At 44.8% G+C, this 22,305-nt stretch overlaps 2 protein-coding genes across 7 annotated transcripts in view; one reads left to right on the top strand and one right to left on the bottom strand.

Moving 5' to 3' along the window:
* The first annotated feature begins 839 nt into the window (after positions 1 to 839).
* Positions 840 to 14,019, top strand: tsfm (Ts translation elongation factor, mitochondrial). The gene is made up of 6 exons (XM_033015570.1): positions 840 to 1,029; positions 1,861 to 2,016; positions 2,553 to 2,681; positions 3,809 to 3,931; positions 12,386 to 12,470; positions 13,514 to 14,019. Exons 1-6 carry the CDS (start codon positions 982 to 984, stop codon positions 13,960 to 13,962), a joined length of 990 nt encoding a protein of 329 aa, XP_032871461.1. The 5' UTR covers positions 840 to 981; the 3' UTR covers positions 13,963 to 14,019.
* A 3,245-nt stretch (positions 14,020 to 17,264) lies between these two features.
* avil (advillin) overlaps positions 17,265 to 22,305 on the bottom strand; it is a 37,122-nt gene continuing 32,081 nt past the window's right edge. For all 6 annotated transcript variants that reach the window (XM_033015442.1, XM_033015438.1, XM_033015439.1 and 3 more), the window contains 4 exons: positions 21,422 to 21,610; positions 20,760 to 20,828; positions 19,587 to 19,703; positions 17,265 to 18,719 (listed from right to left, as the gene is read on the bottom strand). In XM_033015442.1, the coding sequence (XP_032871333.1) occupies positions 18,606 to 18,719; positions 19,587 to 19,703; positions 20,760 to 20,828; positions 21,422 to 21,610 (489 nt within the window). In that variant the 3' untranslated portion in view covers positions 17,265 to 18,605. The remainder of the gene's footprint in view (positions 18,720 to 19,586; positions 19,704 to 20,759; positions 20,829 to 21,421; positions 21,611 to 22,305) is intronic.

The following is a 22,305-nucleotide window of genomic DNA, read 5'->3' on the forward strand; positions in this document are numbered from 1 at the left end:
GAAAGCGAATGGATGACGTTTCGTGTTGAGAACCTTCTTCTGACAATCTTAACATGTAGGCAATGTGAATCAGGCTGTTTGACCATAGGGGCAATCAGAGCTGAGCTTGAAGCTGGTCAATGACCAGGAGCAGGGGCTCTTCTTTGCTTTCTACTCTCCCCCGTCACCACCCCACAACCCAGAGTCTTAAGCCAACTGTAGTATTCCCATTGCTGCTTGGGTGATTTTTTAGGGCAATGTAGCGCAATTAGACTTGTCTCCAAAAGTTACAGGAATGAGGAAATAAACAGTGATAGCGAGATATGAAGGGATTTGAAAGCAAGGCACGGTAAATAATTATGGATAAGGAAATAAAATGAATGGTTTGTTAAACTGTGAGATGTTGGTGGAGGGGAGAAGCTGGCTTGGACACCAGAAGCATTTAAATAGTCTTGTTAGGTTGTTTTGTATCCAGTTGCACAGAGAGATTGGTTTCTTAGAATCTCCGAAGAAGGATGCAGGCGAGGTTATGAGCTCAAATTCCACGACATGTTGAATTAGTGGCAAGAATGGTGTTCGCCCAGCTTAGCTGAAAAGGAGATTTAAAAAAATATATATATAATACACACACACACATCAATACTATATATACTCACATATACATATAAAAATCAAATAAACACATTATATATATGTATATGTACATATATATGTGATGGACACAAAAAGGTGGAGTAACTCTGCGGGACGTAAGTGTACGCATGTATCAGAGGGGAAATGCTTTTTCCAAAGATCCTTGCTATAGGATCTTTGGCTTTTTTCTGTTCCGACAGTAATGTCGATTTCAACCAGTAGTGGGAGCCACCCGAAATTCAGAGCAACATTCAAAATGCGACCTCGCTTGAGTTCTTTGGGCTAGATGTTGTCGAGGTTTGTCCTTGCCGGCTCTCCTTCGTGGTTCTCTTCCGCCGGCGGGGAAGCCGCTGCATTTGCCCCGGCATCATGCTCGTCCCGTGTGCTCTGCGGACCGCTCGAACCCGCATCTCCAGGGTAAAAAAACACCAAACTCTCTACTCGCTACCACTTTAATGATGAGCGGTTGTGATAAAATCCCGGTGGAAAAATCCTTTAGAAGGCCGAAGTAAAACTAATGTGCTGAGGAGATGATGGGCAAATGGTCAGGGGTTGGGCACTCGCTTTTAAAGCAGGCCCAGCACTAAATAAAGATGTTGTGTGATGCAGTTATTTGAAATAAAACAGAAATTGACAGAAGAGACAGAAAGATTTGGGGCAAACGGAATTAAAGAGGAAGACACAATATATTGACGCGTGGTTGTAATCTGTGTGGAAATAGATTCTTTGAAAGAGGATACAAGGAACCCCAGATGCCGGTTTACAAAAAAAAGAAAAAAATGTACCATCAATCTGAAGAAGATACATGGATAGAACAGGTTTAGAGAGATATGTGCCAAACACGGGCAGATGGGATTAGTGTAGATGGGGCATGTTGGTTGGCGTGAGCAAGTTGGGCCGATGGGTCTGTTTCCATGCTATATCACTGGGTCCTGACCGGAAACATCACTATCCGTGTTCTCCTGAGATGCTGCCTGATTCACTGTTATAGAGTCATACAGCTTAAAAAACAGGCCCCTTTGTAAAGACGCCATAATAGCCGCCTCCTGTGCTATACATGTCATGATCCTCTTTCTACGATTGTGAGTGGTAACAATCCTGAGAGCGAGTGTTGGTCAGGATCATGACCTTTGACTGAATGTTAGTAACACTGAGGTAGCATGCACCGTGGGAATGAAGTTAGGCTGCAAATGTGTAGATTAAAAATTGCCTTGGTCATGTCAGAGATTTTGGTCTTATCTTCACCAGATCTTCTCTACCCAACCCGTCCAGTTTCTCCACTGTTCTGGGACTAGATCGATAGCAACAGATAAAGAGCTTCTCATAAAACTCCGGAAAAAGACGGGATACTCATTTACAAATTGTAAGAAGGCCTTGGAAAATTTCAACAGTGACCTTCAGCAGGTAGGTGACGGCTGAATGGCCTACACCCCGCTTACATTTCTTACACTGTAAGTTAGGCTTATTTTTATTTAGTCATATTTATACAATGGTATATGGACACACTGATCTGTTTTGTAGTAAATGCCTACTATGTTCTGTTGTGCTGAAGCAAAGCAAGAATGTCATTGTCCTATCAGGGACACATAACAATAAACTCACTTGAACTTGAAGACCCCATTGTTTCAATGATGCTAATTGAGGGATAGGTGCTGGCTCGAATAACAAGGAGCACTACCCCTTTTTCTCCCTTACTTGAGAGAATGGACAGGGATTTGATTTATGTGATTTTTAAAAAAATAGACAAGAAACTTGGTAACAGCAGAATCCCTTACTCAAATCCAGACAGCTTGTAAGCCAGGAAGTGGAAACAGAAGGTGGGTGGCTGGGTGGTGGAAGTCCATTGAGTTAGTGAGGGGCAACTCCACACCATTGTCTTTCTATGGATAAAGCGATGTACCACTGGATAACTGCTTGTCAATGATGACCTCTTTTCAAAGGCTGAAGCCTGGCTGCACGAGCAAGCCCACAAGGAAGGATGGAGCAAAGCTTCTAAACTACAAGGTCGGAAGACAACGGAGGGACTGATTGGACTGCTCCAGGATGGGAACTCCGCTGTCCTGGTGGAGGTAAAGACTTACAAAGTTTGGACATTACTCTGTGTAGTAAATAGTGACAAATGTATAAAATCAGAGAATACTACAGCACTGAAGGATCCTGCCTGTATGTCCCTTTAAAATAACTCTCCAATCAATCCAACCCTTCCTGCTGTCTCCCCACAATCTACTCATTTTCAAATGTTCATGCAATTCCTTTTGAAGTCCCATTAAATCTCCTTGAACGCGAGCCATTACTTTAGGTGTGGGAACCTATTAACGGAATACGGTGTCTGTTAAAGTAGTGGTAGGGAAATTTCATTTGAACTAGTTAAAATTGGATTGGTAAATTGGATTGGATTGGCAGTAGGATTCCTGGGATGTCAGGACTGTCTTATGAAGAAAGACTTGATAGACTTGGTTTATACTCTCTAGAATTTAGGAGATTGAGAGGGGATCTTATAGAAACTTACAAAATTCTTAAGGGGTTGGACAGGCTAGATGCAGGAAGATTGCTCCCGATGTTGGGGAAGTCCAGGACAAGGGGTCACAGCTTAAGGATAAGGGGGAAATCCTTTAAAACCGAGATGAGAAGAACTTTTTTCACACAGAGAGTGGTGAATCTCTGGAACTCCCTGCCACAGAGGGTAGTCGAGGCCAGTTCATTGGCTATATTTAAGAGGGAGTTAGATGTGGCCCTTGTGGCTAAGGGGATCAGAGGGTATGGAGAGAAGGCAGGTACGGGATACTGAGTTGGATGATCAGCCATGATCATATTGAATGGCGGTGCAAGCGCGAAGGGCCGAATGGCCTACTCCTGCACCTAATTTCTATGTTTCTATGTAACCAGAACATACAGACATCAATAAAATTGAAGAACCAGAGTGCAGATGACAGTTAAAAAAAAATTATGATGTTGAACACGTTGCCGTGGCATTACAAGCAGATTCAATAATAAATTTTTCAAAGGGAATCTGAGACGTACTTTAAAAGAAATAAAAAAACTGATGGGCTTTAGGAAAGAGCAGGGAAGTGGCAATCATGGGATTACTGTTGAGAACGGACATTGGTGTGATGGGCTGATTGAACTCCTGTGCTGTACAATTTTACTCCCTTGTGGGAATCAATTGGATTTTTAAAAAATGTCTCATCCCTTGCAGGTGAATTGTGAAACTGACTTTGTTGCTAGGAATGTAAAGTTCCAGCAGTTAGTGCAGCAGGCAGCCACTGCCACGCTGGAACACTGCCGCTCCAAGCAGGTGACCACCACTGATTATACCAAGGTTTGTAAAGTGTTTCTATCTCTCTCTCTCTCTCTTATCTAATCGTGTCTATGCCAGCAGATACTCCTCACTGTTTTTTGTGTCTTCAATTGAACAGACTGAGCAGTCCGTACCTGCACGACAGCTTTTGGTTTGATCTTGATACCCATATTGAAAGGGTACATTATACTTAAGCCCAGAGGGCATAGGTGTACATTAGATCACAAGACATAGGAGCAGAATGAGGCCATTCGGCCCATTGAGTCTGGTCTGCGTTCGATCATGGCTGATCTATTTTCCCCTCTCAACCCCATTTTCCTGCCTTCTCCCCGTAACCTTTGACACTCTTACTAATCAAGAACCTATCAATCTCTGCTTTAAAAATACCCAATGACTTGGCCTCCACTACCATCTGTGACAATGAATTCCATAGACTCACCACCCTCTGACCAAAGAAATTCAACACAATCAATACAATACAATCAGTTTTATTCGTCACATAAAGTGCAAGTGAAATGAATTTGTCAGCAGCGGCACAATGAAAAACACACAAAAACACAATAAAAATTTAACACAAACATCCACCACAGCATTCATCACTGTGGTGGAAGGCACAAAATTTGGCCCGTCCTCCTCCATTTTCCCCCGTGGTCGGGAAATTCCTCCTCATCTCCATTCTAAAGATACATCCTTTTATTCTGAGGCTATGCCTTCTGGTCCTAGACTCTCCCACAGAGGATGTGAACATCCTCTTAGGCCTTTCATTTGGAGGTAGGTTTCAAAGAGATCCCTCCTCATCCTTCTAAACTCCAGCAAGTACAGACCTCGAGCCAGGAGATTTAAACTTGGAGATTTAAGGACCCTCAAAGTGGGATACAGATGGAGTTTAACCAGCTAAACACGTGCAACTCAACTGCTCAGAGCATTGGGAAACCTCTCGCTGCTGATCCTGCCACTACCTCACATCACACCTGAAATACTAATTCTGTGGCACTCTTGACAGATGCTGACCTGAGCCAGCATTTTGTGGCAATTTTGTTTCAAATTTCCAGCATCTGCGGCATTTTTTTTTTGATGCTGGAGAAAAATCCTACCTTGTCACTCAAGATACAATGTTCTCCGAATTCCTGCAAAGTTCAATGCCCCTTGTGAGTTTCCCAAAAGGCAATCTGTGGAGAATGGCCACACTATTGGGGACTGACCACTTTTTCTATCTGCACCCTTCACCATCCTTGTATTGAGGCAGCTTTAGATTGTTCAGTGTTTCTCTCTGGGGAAAATGCCAACGTGCCGGTATCACAAAGCAACGGCAGGAGGTTTGGCTCCTAAGATACACCAAGTGGAAACCTAGCACTGCCACCTAGAGAGAGGGAGAGCAGGCAGGGAAATGGTGTCACAAGTCATTCTGGGCTGCTCTCAATAAACCCCTCCCTTAATTCTATCCAGACACTTCCACCCCTGCAACGTACTGTTCCAGCTGCTACGGTCAGGCAAACGCCTCCGTTGCCATGCGGTGAGAACGGAGAGGTTGAGAAGGAGTTTCTTTCCAGAGGCCATTAGGACTGTAAACTCCTACCTCACCAGGGACTAACTACTGTACCATTCCACTGCTTTTTTTTTTCCCTTTTTCCTTCCTCCCACAATATGTAATATAGAAACATAGAAACATAGAAATTAGGTGCAGGAGTAGGCCATTCGGCCCTTCGAGCCTGCACCGCCATTCAATATGATCATGGCTGATCATCCAACTCAGTATCCCGTACCTGCCTTCTCTCCATACCCTCTGATCCCCTTAGCCACAAGGGCCACATCTAACTCCCTCTTAAATATAGTCAATGAACTGGCCTCGACTACCTTCTGTGGCAGGGAGTTCCAGAGATTCACTACTCTCTGTGTGAAAAAAGTTCTTCTCATCTCGGTTTTAAAGGATTTCCCCCTTATCCTTAAGCTGTGACCCCTTGTCCTGGACTTCCCCAACATCGGGAGCAATCTTCCTGCATCTAGCCTGTCCAACCCCTTAAGAATTTTGTAAGTTTCTATAAGATCCCCTCTCAATCTCCTAAATTCTAGAGAGTATAAACCAAGTCTATCCAGTCTTTCTTCATAAGACAGTCCTGACATCCCAGGAATCAGTCTGATGAACCTTCTCTGCACTCCCTCTATGGCAATAATGTCCTTCCTCAGATTTGGAGACCAAAACTGTACGCAATACTCCAGGTGTGGTCTCACCAAGACCCTGTACAACTGCAGTAGAACCTCCCTGCTCCTATACTCAAATCCTTTTGCTATGAAAGCTAACATACCATTCGCTTTCTTCACTGCCTGCTGCACCTGCATGCCCACTTTCAATGACTGGTGTACCATGACACCCAGGTCTCGCTGCATCTCCCCTTTTCCTAGTCGGCCACCATTTAGATAATAGTCTGCTTTCATGTTTTTGCCACCAAAATGGATAACCTCACATTTATCCACATTATACTGCATCTGCCAAACATTTGCCCACTCACCCAGCCTATCCAAGTCACCTTGCAGTCTCCTAGCATCCTCCTCACAGCTAACACTGCCCCCCAGCTTCGTGTCATCCGCAAACTTGGAGATATTGCCTTCAATTCCCTCATCCAGATCATTAATATATATTGTAAATAGCTGGGGTCCCAGCACTGAGCCTTACGGTACCCCACTAGTCACTGCCTGCCATTGTGAAAAGGACCCGTTTACTCCTACTCTTTGCTTCCTGTTTGCCAGCCAGTTCTCTATCCACATCAATACTGAACCCCCAATGCCGTGTGCTTTAAGTTTGTAAACTAATCTCTTATGTGGGACCTTGTCGAAAGCCTTCTGGAAGTCCAGATACACCACATCCACTGGTTCTCCCCTATCCACGCTACTAGTTACATCCTCGAAAAATTCTATAAGATTCGTCAGACATGATTTACCTTTTGTAAATCCATGCTGACTTTGTCGAATGATTTCACCACTTTCCAAATGTGCTGCTATCCCATCTTTAATAACTGACTCTAGCAGTTTCCCCACTACCGATGTTAGACTAACTGGTCTGTAATTCCCCGTTTTCTCTCTCCCTCCCTTCTTAAAAAGTGGGGTTACGTTTGCTACCCGCCAATCCTCAGGAACTACTCCAGAATCTAAAGAGTTTTGAAAGATTATTACTAATGCATCCACTATTTCTGGAGCTACTTCCTTAAGTACTCTGGGATGCAGCCTATCTGGCCCTGGGGATTTATCGGCCTTTAATCCATTTAATTTACCCAACACCACTTCCCGGCTAACCTGGATTTCACTCAATTCCTCCAACTCCTTTGACCCGCGGTCCCCTGCTATTTCCGGCAGATTATTTATGTCTTCCTTAGTGAAGACAGAACCAAAGTAGTTATTCAATTGGTCCGCCATATCCTTGTTCCCCATGATCAACTCACCCGTTTCTGACTGCAAGGGACCTACATTTGTTTTAACTAATCTCTTTCTTTTCACATATCTATAAAAACTTTTGCAGTCAGTTTTTATGTTCCCTGCCAGTTTTCTTTCATAATCTATTTTTCCTTTCCTAATTAAGCCCTTTGTCCTCCTCTGCTGGTCTCTGAATTTCTCCCAGTCCTCCGGTATGCTGCTTTTTCTGGCTAATTTGTACGCATCATCCTTCATTTGATACTATCCCTGATTTCCCTTGTTATCCACGGATGCACTACCTTCCCTGATTTATTCTTTTGCCAAACTGGGATGAACAATTTTTGTAGTTCATCCATGCAGTCTTTAAATGTCTTCCATTGCATATCCACAGTCAACCCTTTTAGAATTAATTGCCAGTCAATCTTGGCCAATTCACGTCTCATACCCTCAAAGTTACCTTTCTTTAAGTTCAGAACCATTGTTTCTGAATTAACAATGTCACTCTCCATCCTAATGAAGAACTCAACCATATTATGGTCACTCTTGCCCAAGGGGCACGTACAACAAGACTGCTAACTAACCCTTCCTCATTACTCAATACCCAGTCTAAAATAGCCTGCTCTCTCGTTGGTTCCTCTACATGTTGATTTAGATAACTATCCCGCATACATTCCAAAAAATCCTCTTCCTCAGCACCCCTGCCAATTTGATTCACCCAATCTATATGTAGATTGAAGTCACCCATTATAACAGTTTTGCCTTTGTCGCACGCATTTCTAATTTCCTGTTTGATACCATCTCCAACTTCACTACTACTGTTAGGTGGCCTGTACACAACACCCACCAGCGTTTTCTGCCCCTTAGTGTTTCGCAGCTCTACCCATACCGATTCCACATCCTGCAAACTAATGTCCTTCCTTTCCATTGCGTTAATCTCCTCTCTAATCAGCAACGCTACCCCACCTCCTTTTCCTTTCTCTCTATCCCTCCTGAATATTGAATATCCCTGGATGTTCAGCTCCCAGCCTTGGTCACCCTGGAGCCATGTCTCCGTGATCCCAACTATATCATAGTCATTAATAGCTATCTGCACATTCAATTCATCCACCTTATTACGAATGCTCCTTGCATTGAGACACAAAGCCTTCAGGCTTGTTTTTACAACACTCTTACCCCTTATACAATTTTGTTGAAAAGTGGCCCTTTTTGATTTTTGCCCTGGATTTTCCGGCCTGCCACTTTTACTTTTCACCTTGCTACCTATTGCTTCTACCCTCATTTTACACCCCTCTGTCTCTACGCTCACACATTTAAGAAACCCTTTCCCTTTATCTCCATCCTCCACTAGCCCATTCGACACCCCACCCCCCTTATTCAGTTTAAAACCACCCGTGTAGCAGTGGCAAACCTGCCTGCCAGAATGCTGGTCCCACACCTGTTAAGATGCAATCCGTCCCTTTTGTACAGTTCCCCCTTACCCCAAAACAGATCCCAGTGATCTAAGAATCTAAATCCCTGCCCCGTGCACCAGTTCCTCAGCCACACGTTCAGGTCCCGTATCTCCCTGTTCCTGCTCTCGCCAACACGAGGAACTGGAAGCAAACCGGAGATAACAACCCTGGAGGTCCTGCTTTTCAGCATTTTTCCAAGCTCTCTAAAGTCACGCTGCAGAATATTCATCCCCTTCTTTCCGACATCGTTTGTGCCGACATGCACTACCACTTCCGGATGTTCACCTTCGCTCTTGAGGATTTTCTGCACTCTGTCCGTGACATCCTGGATCCTGGCACCAGGAAGGCAGCACACCATCCTCGCATCCCGTCTGTTGCCGCAGAAACCCCTGTCCGTACCTCTCACAATGGAGTCTCCTACTACAATGGCGTTGCCTGCCTTAGGCCTTTTTGGTTTTGGCTCAGCAGCCCTATTCGCATCGCAAGCCAGTCCGCCGCCCAGTGTAAACACCTCTTCTGTCCCGACAGCTTCTAAGTGGGTGAACCTGTTCACAAGAGGTACAACACCCGGGGACGTTGGCATTCCATGCTTCCCTCCCGTTCTCACTGTCTCCCACCTTCTCTCTTCCAGTACCTTAGGTGTAACAATCGTACTGTAAGACTTGTCGAGGAACGACTCAGTTTCTCGGACGAACCGGAGGTCATCCACTTGCTTCTCCAGTTCCCCAACACGGCCCTTCAGGAGCTCTACCTGGATGCACTTTTCGCATTTGTAGCAGCCAGAGGCACCAGCGGTGTCCTTGACCTCCCACATACTGCAAGCATCGCACTGAATCAGTTTGCCTGACATCTCCTTCTTTCGTCTCTACCTATCAAGCGTATTGCGTGGTCTCCTCTCCTCAGCCTCCTCTCCGAAGACTCTCGAGCCAAAGACTCACACTTTTCTCACAGGGCACTTCCCTCACAAGGCCGCTCACTCACTGCCGCTCCCTAAGAGCAGTCTTACTTAAATTGACTGATAAATTGCCTGATTTACCAATTTACAAACCAAATTCCTCAGTTTTCAGCTGTTTTCCCAGCACTGACTCACTTCTCTCCTCCCACTTGGGCTAGAGCCAATCAGTCGTATCTCTTGCTAATCTCCTCCTCCTGCTGCTGCTGTTGTTGTTGCTCCCAAAGCTACAGCAGTTCTGAGTCAAGTCTGCCTGTCCTTGACCTGTACTTAAACTGTTTTCACTTCTCTCCTCCCACTTGGGCTAGAGCCAATCAGTCGTATCTCTTGCTAATCTCCTCCTCCTGCTGCTGCTGTTGTTGTTGCTCCCAAAGCTACAGCAGTTCTGAGTCAAGTCTGCCTGTCCTTGACCTGTACTTAAACTGTTTTCACTTCTCTCCTCCCACTTGGGCTAGAGCCAATCAGTCGTATCTCTTGCTAATCCCCTCCTCCTGCTGCTGCTGTTGTTGTTGCTCCCAAAGCTACAGCAGTTCTGAGTCAAGTCTGCCTGTCCTTGACCTGTACTTAAACTGTTTTCACTTCTCTCCTCCCACTTGGGCTAGAGCCAATCAGTCGTATCTCTTGCTAATCTCCTCCCACTGCTGCTGCTGTTGTTGTTGCTCCCAAAGCTACAGCAGTTCTGAGTCAAGTCTGCCTGTCCTTGACCTGTACTTAAACTGTTTTCACTTCTCTCCTCCCACTTGGGCTAGAGCCAATCAGTCGTATCTCTTGCTAATCCCCTCCTCCTGCTGCTGCTGTTGTTGTTGCTCCCAAAGCTACAGCAGTTCTGAGTCAAGTCTGCCTGTCCTTGACCTGTACTTAAACTGTTTTCACTTCTCTCCTCCCACTTGGGCTAGAGCCAATCAGTCGTATCTCTTGCTAATCTCCTCCCACTGCTGCTGCTGTTGTTGTTGCTCCCAAAGCTACAGCAGTTCTGAGTCAAGTCTGCCTGTCCTTGACCTGTACTTAAACTGTTTTCACTTCTCTCCTCCCACTTGGGCTAGAGCCAATCAGTCGTATCTCTTGCTAATCCCCTCCTCCTGCTGCTGCTGTTGTTGTTGCTCCCAAAGCTACAGCAGTTCTGAGTCAAGTCTGCCTGTCCTTGACCTGTACTTAAACTGTTTTCACTTCTCTCCTCCCACTTGGGCTAGAGCCAATCAGTCGTATCTCTTGCTAATCTCCTCCCCCTGCTGCTGCTGTTGTTGTTGCTCCCAAAGCTACAGCAGTTCTGAGTCAAGTCTGCCTGTCCTTGACCTGTACTTAAACTGTTTTCACTTCTCTCCTCCCACTTGGGCTAGAGCCAATCAGTCGTATCTCTTGCTAATCCCCTCCTCCTGCTGCTGCTGTTGTTGTTGCTCCCAAAGCTACAGCAGTTCTGAGTCAAGTCTGCCTGTCCTTGACCTGTACTTAAACTGTTTTCACTTCTCTCCTCCCACTTGGGCTAGAGCCAATCAGTCGTATCTCTTGCTAATCTCCTCCTCCTGCTGCTGCTGTTGTTGTTGCTCCCAAAGCTACAGCAGTTCTGAGTCAAGTCTGCCTGTCCTTGACCTGTACTTAAACTGTTTTCACTTCTCTCCTCCCACTTGGGCTAGAGCCAATCAGTCGTATCTCTTGCTAATCCCCTCCTCCTGCTGCTGCTGTTGTTGTTGCTCCCAAAGCTACAGCAGTTCTGAGTCAAGTCTGCCTGTCCTTGACCTGTACTTAAACTGTTTTCACTTCTCTCCTCCCACTTGGGCTAGAGCCAATCAGTCGTATCTCTTGCTAATCTCCTCCCACTGCTGCTGCTGTTGTTGTTGCTCCCAAAGCTACAGCAGTTCTGAGTCAAGTCTGCCTGTCCTTGACCTGTACTTAAACTGTTTTCACTTCTCTCCTCCCACTTGGGCTAGAGCCAATCAGTCGTATCTCTTGCTAATCCCCTCCTCCTGCTGCTGCTGTTGTTGTTGCTCCCAAAGCTACAGCAGTTCTGAGTCAAGTCTGCCTGTCCTTGACCTGTACTTAAACTGTTTTCACTTCTCTCCTCCCACTTGGGCTAGAGCCAATCAGTCGTATCTCTTGCTAATCTCCTCCTCCTGCTGCTGCTGTTGTTGTTGCTCCCAAAGCTACAGCAGTTCTGAGTCAAGTCTGCCTGTCCTAGACCTGTACTTAGACTGTTTTCACTTCTCTCCTCCCACTTGGGCTAGAGCCAATCAGTCGTATCTCTTGCTAATCTCCTCCTCCTGCTGCTGCTGTTGTTGTTGCTCCCAAAGCTACAGCAGTTCTGAGTCAAGTCTGCCTGTCCTTGACCTGTACTTAAACTGTTTTCACTTCTCTCCTCCCACTTGGGCTAGAGCCAATCAGTCGTATCTCTTGCTAATCTCCTCCTTCTGCTGCTGCTGTTGCTCCCAAAGCTACAGCAGTTCTGAGTAAAAGAATATGTGATTCTGTTCCATTCTGTTTGTAGTTTGTTTGTTTTTTTGCACAAAGTCCGCGAGCATTGCCACTTTTCATTTCACTGCACATCTCGTATGTGTATGTGACGAATAAACTTGACTCCAGCTGAAACTGTTTGCCCAAAGGATGGGTGCTTCCAATTAATAAGTGACAACTTTACAAATGTATGTATTGAAAATGTTCTTTATTACTCTGCAGAGTTCCCTTATGGCTGAAGAAATAAACCAACTGAAGACTCCTGTGGACAGGCGTGCTCTTGCTGACCAGCTCGCCCTGGCTATCGGTAAGGTTGGAAGTGCAGACTTCGACCACTTCGTTATTTTGTTGTTCTCCTTGGGTGACACAGGCATGGTATTCTTGGTCAATGTAGTTTAGTTTAGAGATACAGCATGGAAACAGGCACTTTGGCACAGGGAGTCCACGATGACCATTGATCACCCGTTCACACTAGTTTGGTGTTATCCCACTTTCACGTCCACTCCCTATACTCTAGGGGCAATTTACGGACATTTTTGGGATGTGGGAGGCGACCCACGTGGTTACAGGGAAACGTGCAAACTCCGCACAGACAGCATCCGAGGTGGTTCTCCAGTAAATATTTTCGATGTAAATTCTATGGTCCCCGTGGTTTAGTGCAGATTCTAGAGTGACTGAGAGCGAGAGAAAGATTTGCATTTCACATCCTTGGCACATTGCATTAAAAGCACATTGGTTGTGATATCAGAAACATCACATGGGGAGGCAAAGATTTTGCAGAAGAATATGTGTTGGAGCGGGACCCAAGTCTTGGTTTTAGCGTACTCAGGGTGCAGGGCAGAGAGGAAGGGTTGTAGGAGTGATGTTTGTAGCATTCGTCGAAGGCGGAGACATACCTGGTTGTGATGCTGGGTAAGAAGTAAAGGATTGGCCAGATGGTTGGACTCCTTCCAACCGGTGTTAACATCAGGTGCAAGATGTGTTGAAGTTTGCATTCCTCCACCACTCCTTCATCACTTCCCAACCTTCTCCCATTATCATGTGGTAAAGCTGACCATTATATTAAAAAACACACTAAATGCTGGAGTACCCCAGTGGGTCAGGCAGCATCTCTGGAGGACATTTCAGGTCAGGACATTGCTTCATATCTGCTGAATTACTTTAGCATATTGGGGGGTTTTTCCTTCTATAAACCAGCATCTGCTGTTCCTCCATTAGATACAACATTTGGTTTGTGGTATCCTCTTCCTAACCCTGAGATCTGTTTAGTTAGCTTTATTTATGAAGATTCATTCTGCTTTATACAACATTTTGACGGGTCCTTTTTTGTAAATCAAATCTGTTTTCAAGGTAACCTTGGTGAGAACATGGCAATCAGAAGAGCAGCCTGGGTGGCTGTACCATCTGACTGGTACATTGGCACATATGTGCACGGACAGCTGCCAGCAGATAGCCCATCCCTCTCAAAGATGGTGTTTGGAAAATATGGCGCATTAGTGATCTACAGGGCTGTGGAACAGAATTCCAAAGTTAACGTCTCTGAGGTAGGCCGCAGGTTGGGACAGCATATTGTCGGAATGATGCCTCTGTCTGTGGGCTCCATCGATGACCCGCCCGGTGATGATTCAGAGACCAAAATGTTGGCTCAGCCTTTCCTGCTGGACCCTGGCACCACAGTGGGGCAGTTCCTGCACACAAGTGGAGTGTCGGTATTGGACTTTGTACGGTACGAATGTGGCGAAGTAACCGAGGTGGCAGAGAGTGTATATTTGGGACATTGCAGACCTGGAAATCAATAACTTCCTCATTGTCTATTTCTCCATGTTCAAATAAAATAACAAGCTCTAGCCCATTTAGTATGGATTTTTCCATCGTTCTTAATTCTTCTTGCTGTTTCAAGTGTTTGTCATATGTACTGAAAACTGAACAATGCAATTCCTACTTGTGGCAGCATTCCAGGTCTTGTAAATACAGTACTCAGAACTTAATAAACATAAAGAAAAAGTTCAATAAATTAAAAACTAATATTTGTACAAAAAAGCCCAAAGTCCTTCACGCTACCAAGACAGTTTGTAGATAATTACCTCTCGAGTTGGGTCTTTCAGGCTGGGGTAGTTCTATGGAAATCTAACGCAAGCTACAGTTCTTCATTGTGAGGCTGACTAGGCTTTTGAGTTGTCTGTGGGGTGGATGCACAACACTAGTCAAATACAACATCCACAGCCATGAACTATCAACGAGTGGTCACTGGTGAGTTTTCAGCATCAGGAAGTGTTCCCTGACTTTAGCTCGGGCAGGGGCAAGGTAATCATTAGTACCCTCACCAGCAGCCAGATTGAAATCAATGAGCTCAGCCAGTACCAGTGTTTAAAAGGAATGCAAAAAGTATTTATTCAACAGTTTTTTCTAAAACAACGCATCCCACGATACTTACCAGTCCAATGGCACTATACTTCCCATTGTAATGTAGGAAACACAACTGTTAAACTGTGCATTGCAAGCACTTACAATCACCAATGATTGAATGACCACATGTTTTGATGATGATGGTTGAGAGATTTCAATATTGGTTCCAGACCCTGGAGCAACTTCCTCACACTGCACTGTGGTGAAACAGCACCATAGGTTCCTTAACATCCACCTGGAAGTGCAGAGCGGACCTCCATTTTGAATGTGATGTTAAATACACATCTACAAAAGCACAGTGCCTAGCTGGCTTGTTCTACTCTCCCCTCGAGTGGGATTTGAACTTACAACCTTGAGTCAGGTGAGAGTACTATCCACTGAGTCACGCAGGAAGCTGCAAACTTCTTGGATTGTATTATTGACTTCCACACCATCCAATGAACTGAACAAACGATATATTTCCGCAAGGACCGCAGCACAGGAGAACAAGTTCTGTCCCTAACCACCAGCATTGAAAACGGCTTTGAGAACAAACTGAAGACCGGGGCAGTGTTCCTTGATCTCACCGCAGCCTATGACACTGTGTGGCACAAATGCCTCCACCTAAACCTCACCAAAGCACTCCCTGCCTGGGCATCAGAAACCATCAAATCTCTGCTCTCCAACCGCAGGTTCAGAGTTCACCTTGGACAGAACAAGAGTGCATGGAGAACGCAGAAGAATGGGCTCCCGCAAGGGTCAGTTTTAGCCCCAACCTTGTTCAACCTTTACACAAATGACCTACCCACCACCAAATCCCGCAAATTCATCTATGCAGATGACATCTGTTTGGCCTTCCAAGCACCAGATTTTGGTACATTGGAACAGGTGCTCAATGAAGACCTTGCTAAACTGGACGAGTACTGCAAAACCTGGCGCCTAAAACCAAGCCCAGCAAAAACGGTCTCCAGTGTGTTCCACCTCCATAATGCAGAAGCCACAAGAGAACCAAACATCTATCTGAGCAGGACCAAACTGAAGTATGCCCCCACTCCAACCTACCTCGGAGTGACCCTTGACAGGACCCTATCCTTCAAGGAACATCTTAAAAGAACAGCAGCTAAGGTGAAGTCCAGAAACAATCTCCTCAGTAAGCTTGCTGGCTCAAAGTGGGGGGCAGCAGCCCCCACACTGCGCATTTCAGCACTAGCCCTTGCATTTTCTTCAGCCGAATATTGTGCCCCTGTTTGGTCCAGGTCATCCCACACACACCATGTGGACACCCAATTGAACTCAACAATGAGGATCATCACAGGAACAATCCGCTCAACACCACTCCCCTGGCTCCCTGTCCTATCCAACATAGCCCCTCCACACATCCGGCGAGTAGTCCTCACTCAAAGGATGCTCCAAAAGACCAAAAACTCCCCTCACCTGCCAATTCACATGGACATCTTCAACCCACCCACTGCTCGACTTCCATCTAGACGACCAATTTGGAAGAACCCACCACCAGCTGATTTCACCATCCAATCAGCTTGGAAAAGGGAATGGGAGTCCAAGGACGTCCCAAATAAACATCTGGTGTCAGACCCCACCCTGGCACCAATCTCCCAAGGAAGCAGTGGACGACGCTGAATAGATTCAGGACTGGACATGGCCCCTGCTTGGCCAGCCTTCACAAATGGGGCAGCAGCCCAACCCCACGGTGTGCTTGTGGAGAGCAGCAAACAATGCAACACATCATTGAAGCATGCCCTCAACAAAGACTCAAAGGAGGACTTGTCACCCTTCATACAGCAGATCAAGAGGCAACTGCTTGGCTAAAGGGCTTTGCATTCGCTAAATAAATAAATTGTCTCTTTCATTTGAACATTGACAGTGTGAATGTTAATATTTGTGCAATGTAGTAGCAGGATATACGTTATGCAGCTGCCTTAAGTGCATGGCATTAACAGCTCGTTACCTCATGGGACAACAAAGGTGAGCTCAGCTTCCCAGGCAAATAATAAGCGAAATAGAGTCTGTCAACAGGTGCACACTTCAGCCCTGCCGTGGTTAGTGCGTGTTAACTGTTCAACATAGCCACAAAGAGAGAATTAGTGTGAGTTCTTGCCTGGTCAATAAAGGTAACGGGAGGCAAATCCTCAACTCTGACCTTATTGTGTTTGGAACTGGCACTAGGTGCAAAAACAATGACGAAGGGTCGCAACCCAAAACGTCACCCATTCCTTCTCTCCAGAGATGCTGCCTGTCCCTCTGAGTTACTCCAGCATTTTGTGTCTATCTTATATTTATTTTCCAATTAAGATTCCCTGCTCTAATGAACAGGGCAGTTTTCTCTTATTTCCCTTTCTAGTCATAGCAACAGCTGACACATGGTTATAAACTATTTCTTTGTTAATTATCAATATCTGACACTTGACAATTCAGCAGGTCATTCAGGCACAGGACAGCCACATTGTTAACCAAGTTGGTGACTAACCCCTCAGAGATACTAAGGGCATTGTATTCCTACCCATGCAGCTACCCTCCTTCCCACTTTAGTCAACGATACATGTAATAGGAATGTTACCGAGAAATAACAATGCGACGTGTTCCATTAAGTAGCACAATATGAACATGCATGTAGAACCTGTGACCAAAGGCTCAGCTTGACATGTGTACAAAAAAATGCAACATGTTTACATTACAGTGAAATAAGCAGACACATTAATGGCTTTGAAACTATTTTATTTACCACTGTTACTGAGTGAAGACTCAATGGAAGCAGTTTCTGAAATCCCATGCCCGATGGGTTGCGGCAGAAGCTGTGCACGGCCTGACTAATTTCTAATAGCAAGAAATGAGATGCTTAGCTTTTCACTCTGTTGCAGATTCAAATTCTGTCAGTATAGTTGGTGCAGCTTTTGCTAATTTAAAATTTGACTAACTCGCCCATTCCACTCAATGCAGAACCAAACAAAACATTTAGTACAAAAACAAGAGGCTAAATTATGTAGGATAAAGGAGAGAGTATAGATTAGGAGAGATTCAACTGTTGCAGTGCATGGTTTTACTTAGATTTCAGCTGGAATAATGGGAGGCGTTCATGATGAACATTGGATGCAAACTATTTGCGAGCTGGCTGCAGATTAGTTGAGAGTTGGTGATCTGTATGTGAGCTGCCTGTCTGCATGAAAGTCGCTTGCGGACAATTTGCGAGCTGCCTGCCTGTTTGCGAGCTGGCTGCGGACTAATTGCGAGTTGGTCTGCATGCAAGCTGGTTGCGGACTAGTTGCGAGTTGGTCTGCATGCAAGCTGGTTGTGGACTAGTTGCGAGCTGCTTGCGAACTATTTGCGAGCTGGCTGCCTGCACACGAGCTGGCTGCAACTAAGTGCAATTCATTTATCAATAAGACAACTTTGGATCCAAGTACACATTTTATATGTATATTTGTTTATAATATTTGAAAATTTGTACTGTAAAACATTTTAGATGCAGGGAACTACATGTATAAATTAGGGCTTTGAACTGAAATATTAGGCTTAAATTAGGAATTTCAAGAGTGGAAGACATGACATGTATTTATTTGGCATCAGTGATATTTTGTTGTAATCCCTTGCTCCTGAAAATGGATGGGTGTTGTTGTTATTTGACAGAGGGTTTAATCTGACAAGTTGCAATAACTCATCCCTCAATTTATTATCTTAATAAATCTTAAAGATTTCTTAAAGAGAATTAGGGCAGTTAAAAAATGTCTTCATTCCTCAAAGTGAATTTCTGCAGAAGACCTTAGTGGAGATTTGGAAGAAGAGTCACAGACATGGTGCTCAGTGGATCTGCTGTGATATTCCATGGTTCTCCTTTATTGCCATTTAGTCTTGGTGATGCATAAAATTATCTAGGCAAGTAAACAATAAAGTTTAAGTATTTGTAAGTAGAGGTAAGGTTTTTAGTGAATGGTTTATAGAATAGATGGTGTTTGTCTGGTTTACTTTTCTGGGTGGTTTGGAGATATTCCCCAAGCTAAAGCGACAGGATGCAGTTTGCAGATGCTCTACAGTTCTCCTTCTTTTAGAACATTCCTTTTGACTTCTTCAAGTTGATCTGTTTCCAGCTGGGCAGCGCAGCGAACACCTCTCGTGACAGGCCAAAAACCAGTTTGAAATCTTGGTCTGTCAGGGAGTTCTGTGAAGGAAGTTTATGAGTTCAGTTTGAATTCTCTCCAGACGACTAACTTTCTCACCCCGTTGCACTGGGTACCCCTTTGAAAGTTCTCGGATCTTTTTGTGGTTCTTTAATGACACAGGTTTGGCTGTGTCATTGACAGGTACCTCCCCACAAGGAACTACATTTTCTTTCCATCAACCTTGTGGCCTTTGCCTCTCCCATCCCCACAACAACCCACTCGGAACCCAAGCGCAGGTTCCTGCGGGATGTTCCTTGCCCGTCCCTTCCATTGGAGATGGACACTTAGATGTTCTATGTCGAGTTGGCTGATGCAAGAGGGCGGCAACTGGGATGCTTCTATTGGCTTCTGATTTGGGGCCTGGATTCCTACCTCTGACCCTCAACAAATAGTAGTTTAAACCCACCCCTGGTGAAAATAAGCGCGTGTAGTTGCTCGTTGTGTGGAGCCTGATCTATCATTTGTGTAACGTGTAGAGATGATCAGCTGTACGAGATGCATAGCACGAGGTTTACAGCATCAGCGCCAAAGGCTGCCAGCACACGTAGCAAATACTACTTTGCTATTATTATCCTCAACAGAAGTAGTTCCCAAAAGAACTTCACGTGGTACAGAGCAAGTATTCCACCACTTAATGTTGGCTTCAATGCCATTACCTGTGTTAAGAGTTTTTTTATCCTCGCCTCAAGATCACCCATCCCCTCCAGCTTTCTCTCAAGCCCCTTGGCCTCCATGGATTAGTTAAGACATGCACCTTGTGTTCATCACACTGGAGGCAACTAACAAAAGCAGATCCCAACTTCTGTCATGCCATGTGCTTTCAGTCTCTTACACTCCCAAGTGCCCATCCCTGTATCTGGACTAACCTCTTTGCTGGTTGGGTCGACACCTTCAGGCAATTCATGTCTTTTTTTGTTAATCAGTGCCTCTGGTGGGTAGTGCTTGTGGGCAGCTGCACAGTCTAATTCCACCTCAGCTAAATCCTGCAATAAATAAGATAAATGGATTTGTCACTTTTTTTTTTTTTTAATCTCCACTTAAGATAGCCTATCATATAATGTTAACTCTATACATCCACAGATTTTAATAGATTAGTCCACTTTGATCCTGTAAAATTGTTCAGGTGATGAATCAAATTTACATTCCCTCTTCATCCCCATATTTCTTGATGTATCCATGTTATTGATCTTGGCCTCGCCTATACTCAGCAACCAAGCCTCAACAGCCCTCTGGGGGAAACAAATTACAAAGCTTCGCAACCCTCTGCATATTAATATATTGAAGAGCAACTGGGTGGAAAATAAAGGGAGAGATAGATTTGGTGCAAAGCCAGGAGAATACGATTGATCCATAAAGTATTTGCCTCTAATTATCTTTTTTGATGCCAAAACTTTATCTGCAACTTTGATTTGGCCTGTGGCATTTTACAGTACACAAGTCATGAAAGAGAATAGTCACATGGGGAATAAAACCACAGCAGATCATATTACATTTTATAGTCTGTTACTTGCAGACTTGGGTATGACTCCAACTTGCCGAGGGTAGAACAGCACAGAGAATGAAAAGACAGAGAAGTCAAACCACCAAGCAGATGATTGAAACTTGTTTTAGAAGCCAAGAGATGGCAAAACTGAGGGAAATCAAGTTGGTGGGGGTACAGGAATGGATGATTTACACAGCAAGAATATTGCAGGTTTAGGTACGGTAGGATAGTGGTTATGTTACTGAGCAAGTAACCAAGGGCCAGTACTGATGATCTCAAGACAAGAATTCCAGTGGGAATTTGAATTCAGTTAATTAGATATATATTTTAAATGGAATAAAAATGTAATCAATCACATTGACTATAAAACAATGTCCTTCAGGGAAGGAGATCTCCCTTTATCCAGTCTAGCTCATTTCTGACTACAAACCCACAGCATTGTGGATGACTCGGCAAGGAAACAGCTGGGAATGGACAACAAATGGCAACCCCTACATCCCATGAATGAACAAAAACAATTCCAAGACTTTGCGATGGTGAACCGAAGGATACTTACAGTTGTGATCTGGACAATCGCTGCAGTGTCGCCAAGTTCTTTTTTCAATTGTTCATATGTTTTACCACCCTGGAAAAGACATCAGAACACAGGTATTATGAGCTGGACGAGCTCGACTCTGAATTCGAGGGATAAGCTTACTTGGTTGAAATGAGCACTTCCAGTTCATATTTCTTTCCTATCCATTTAAAATTGAACAACTGGGCAATTAGATAGCATTATGTACTAAATCAGTGACAACAGTTTAGGGAGGCCTCATTTTAAAGTTAGATTTGGTGTCACCTCTAGATATTGCTAACTGTTATAGAGTAATACAGCACCGAAACAGGCCGGTCTGCTTGTGCGTTCCAGCACAGTATTGCTCCCAGGTTAATTCTCAAGCACCCACGTACTAATACAATTGAATTCATACTTGCATCTCAACTTGAGGTGACTAACATCAGAGTATAAAAAAATTAAACTGGATATTTTGGGAAACGTTTACAACCTCCTGTGTCATTAATGCTTTCTCTACAAATTAGTGCTAAAGTCTCTGGTATATTGTATGCATCTAGCTTAGAGTCCTGCTCTGCTATTCTAAGCCCTGGTGGCGATGCACAGAATGCTGTTCTCCTGTCACTGAAAGTCTACGACAGAACAGTCAAGGCTCTGAAGTTCCTTACACTCCATTTGCTGATGTCCCATCCCACAAACCAGCCGGTGAACGTTGGTGGTTCAAAGCCCTGCTTGATGATGAATATGGGAGTGTCGATGTCCCGGCTGCTGGGGTGCGTCTTCAGGTACTCCTGCGCGGTTGTCAAGGATTGCTCTCTTTCCGTTTCATTTGCATTTTTACCGATCCACAGGAAAATCTACAGAACAGCGAGGGGCAGGAATCCAAGCACGATTAAAACAATTCAGACTTAGAGTCACAGCGTGATACAGTGTGGAAACAGGCCCTTCGGCCCAACTCGCCCACACCGGCCAACAATGTCCCAGCTACACTAGCCTGTGCTTGGTCCATAATCCCTCCCAACGTCCTATCCTGTCTGTTTCTTAAACAATGGGATAGTCCCAGTCTCAACTAACTCCTCTGGCAGCTGGTTCCATACACCCACCACCCTTTGTGTGAAAATGTTACCCCTTGGATTCCTATTAAATCCTTTCCCCTTCATCTTGAACATATGTCCTCTAGTACTCGATTCCCCTACTCTGGCCAAAAGCTTTTTGACCACCTTATCTACCTGCGATTCGACCATCCAGGAACCATGCACCTGTACGCCTAGATCCCTCTGCTCTGTAACACTACCCAGAGGCCGACCATTTACTGTGTAGGTCCTGCCCGTGTTAGACATCCCAAAATGCAACATCTCACACTTCTTTGTATTAAATTCCATCAACCATTCCTCCGCCCACCTGGCCAATCGATCCAGATCCTGCTGCAATCATTCACAACCTGCAAAACCACTAACATTTGTATCATCAGCAAACTTGCTAATCTTGCTCTGCATGTTGTCATCCAAATCATTGATGTAGATGACAAACAGTAACGGGCCCAGCACCGAAC

This window comes from Amblyraja radiata, chromosome 46, assembly GCF_010909765.2.
Source record: "Amblyraja radiata isolate CabotCenter1 chromosome 46, sAmbRad1.1.pri, whole genome shotgun sequence".
Classification (NCBI taxonomy): Eukaryota; Metazoa; Chordata; class Chondrichthyes; order Rajiformes; family Rajidae; genus Amblyraja; species Amblyraja radiata.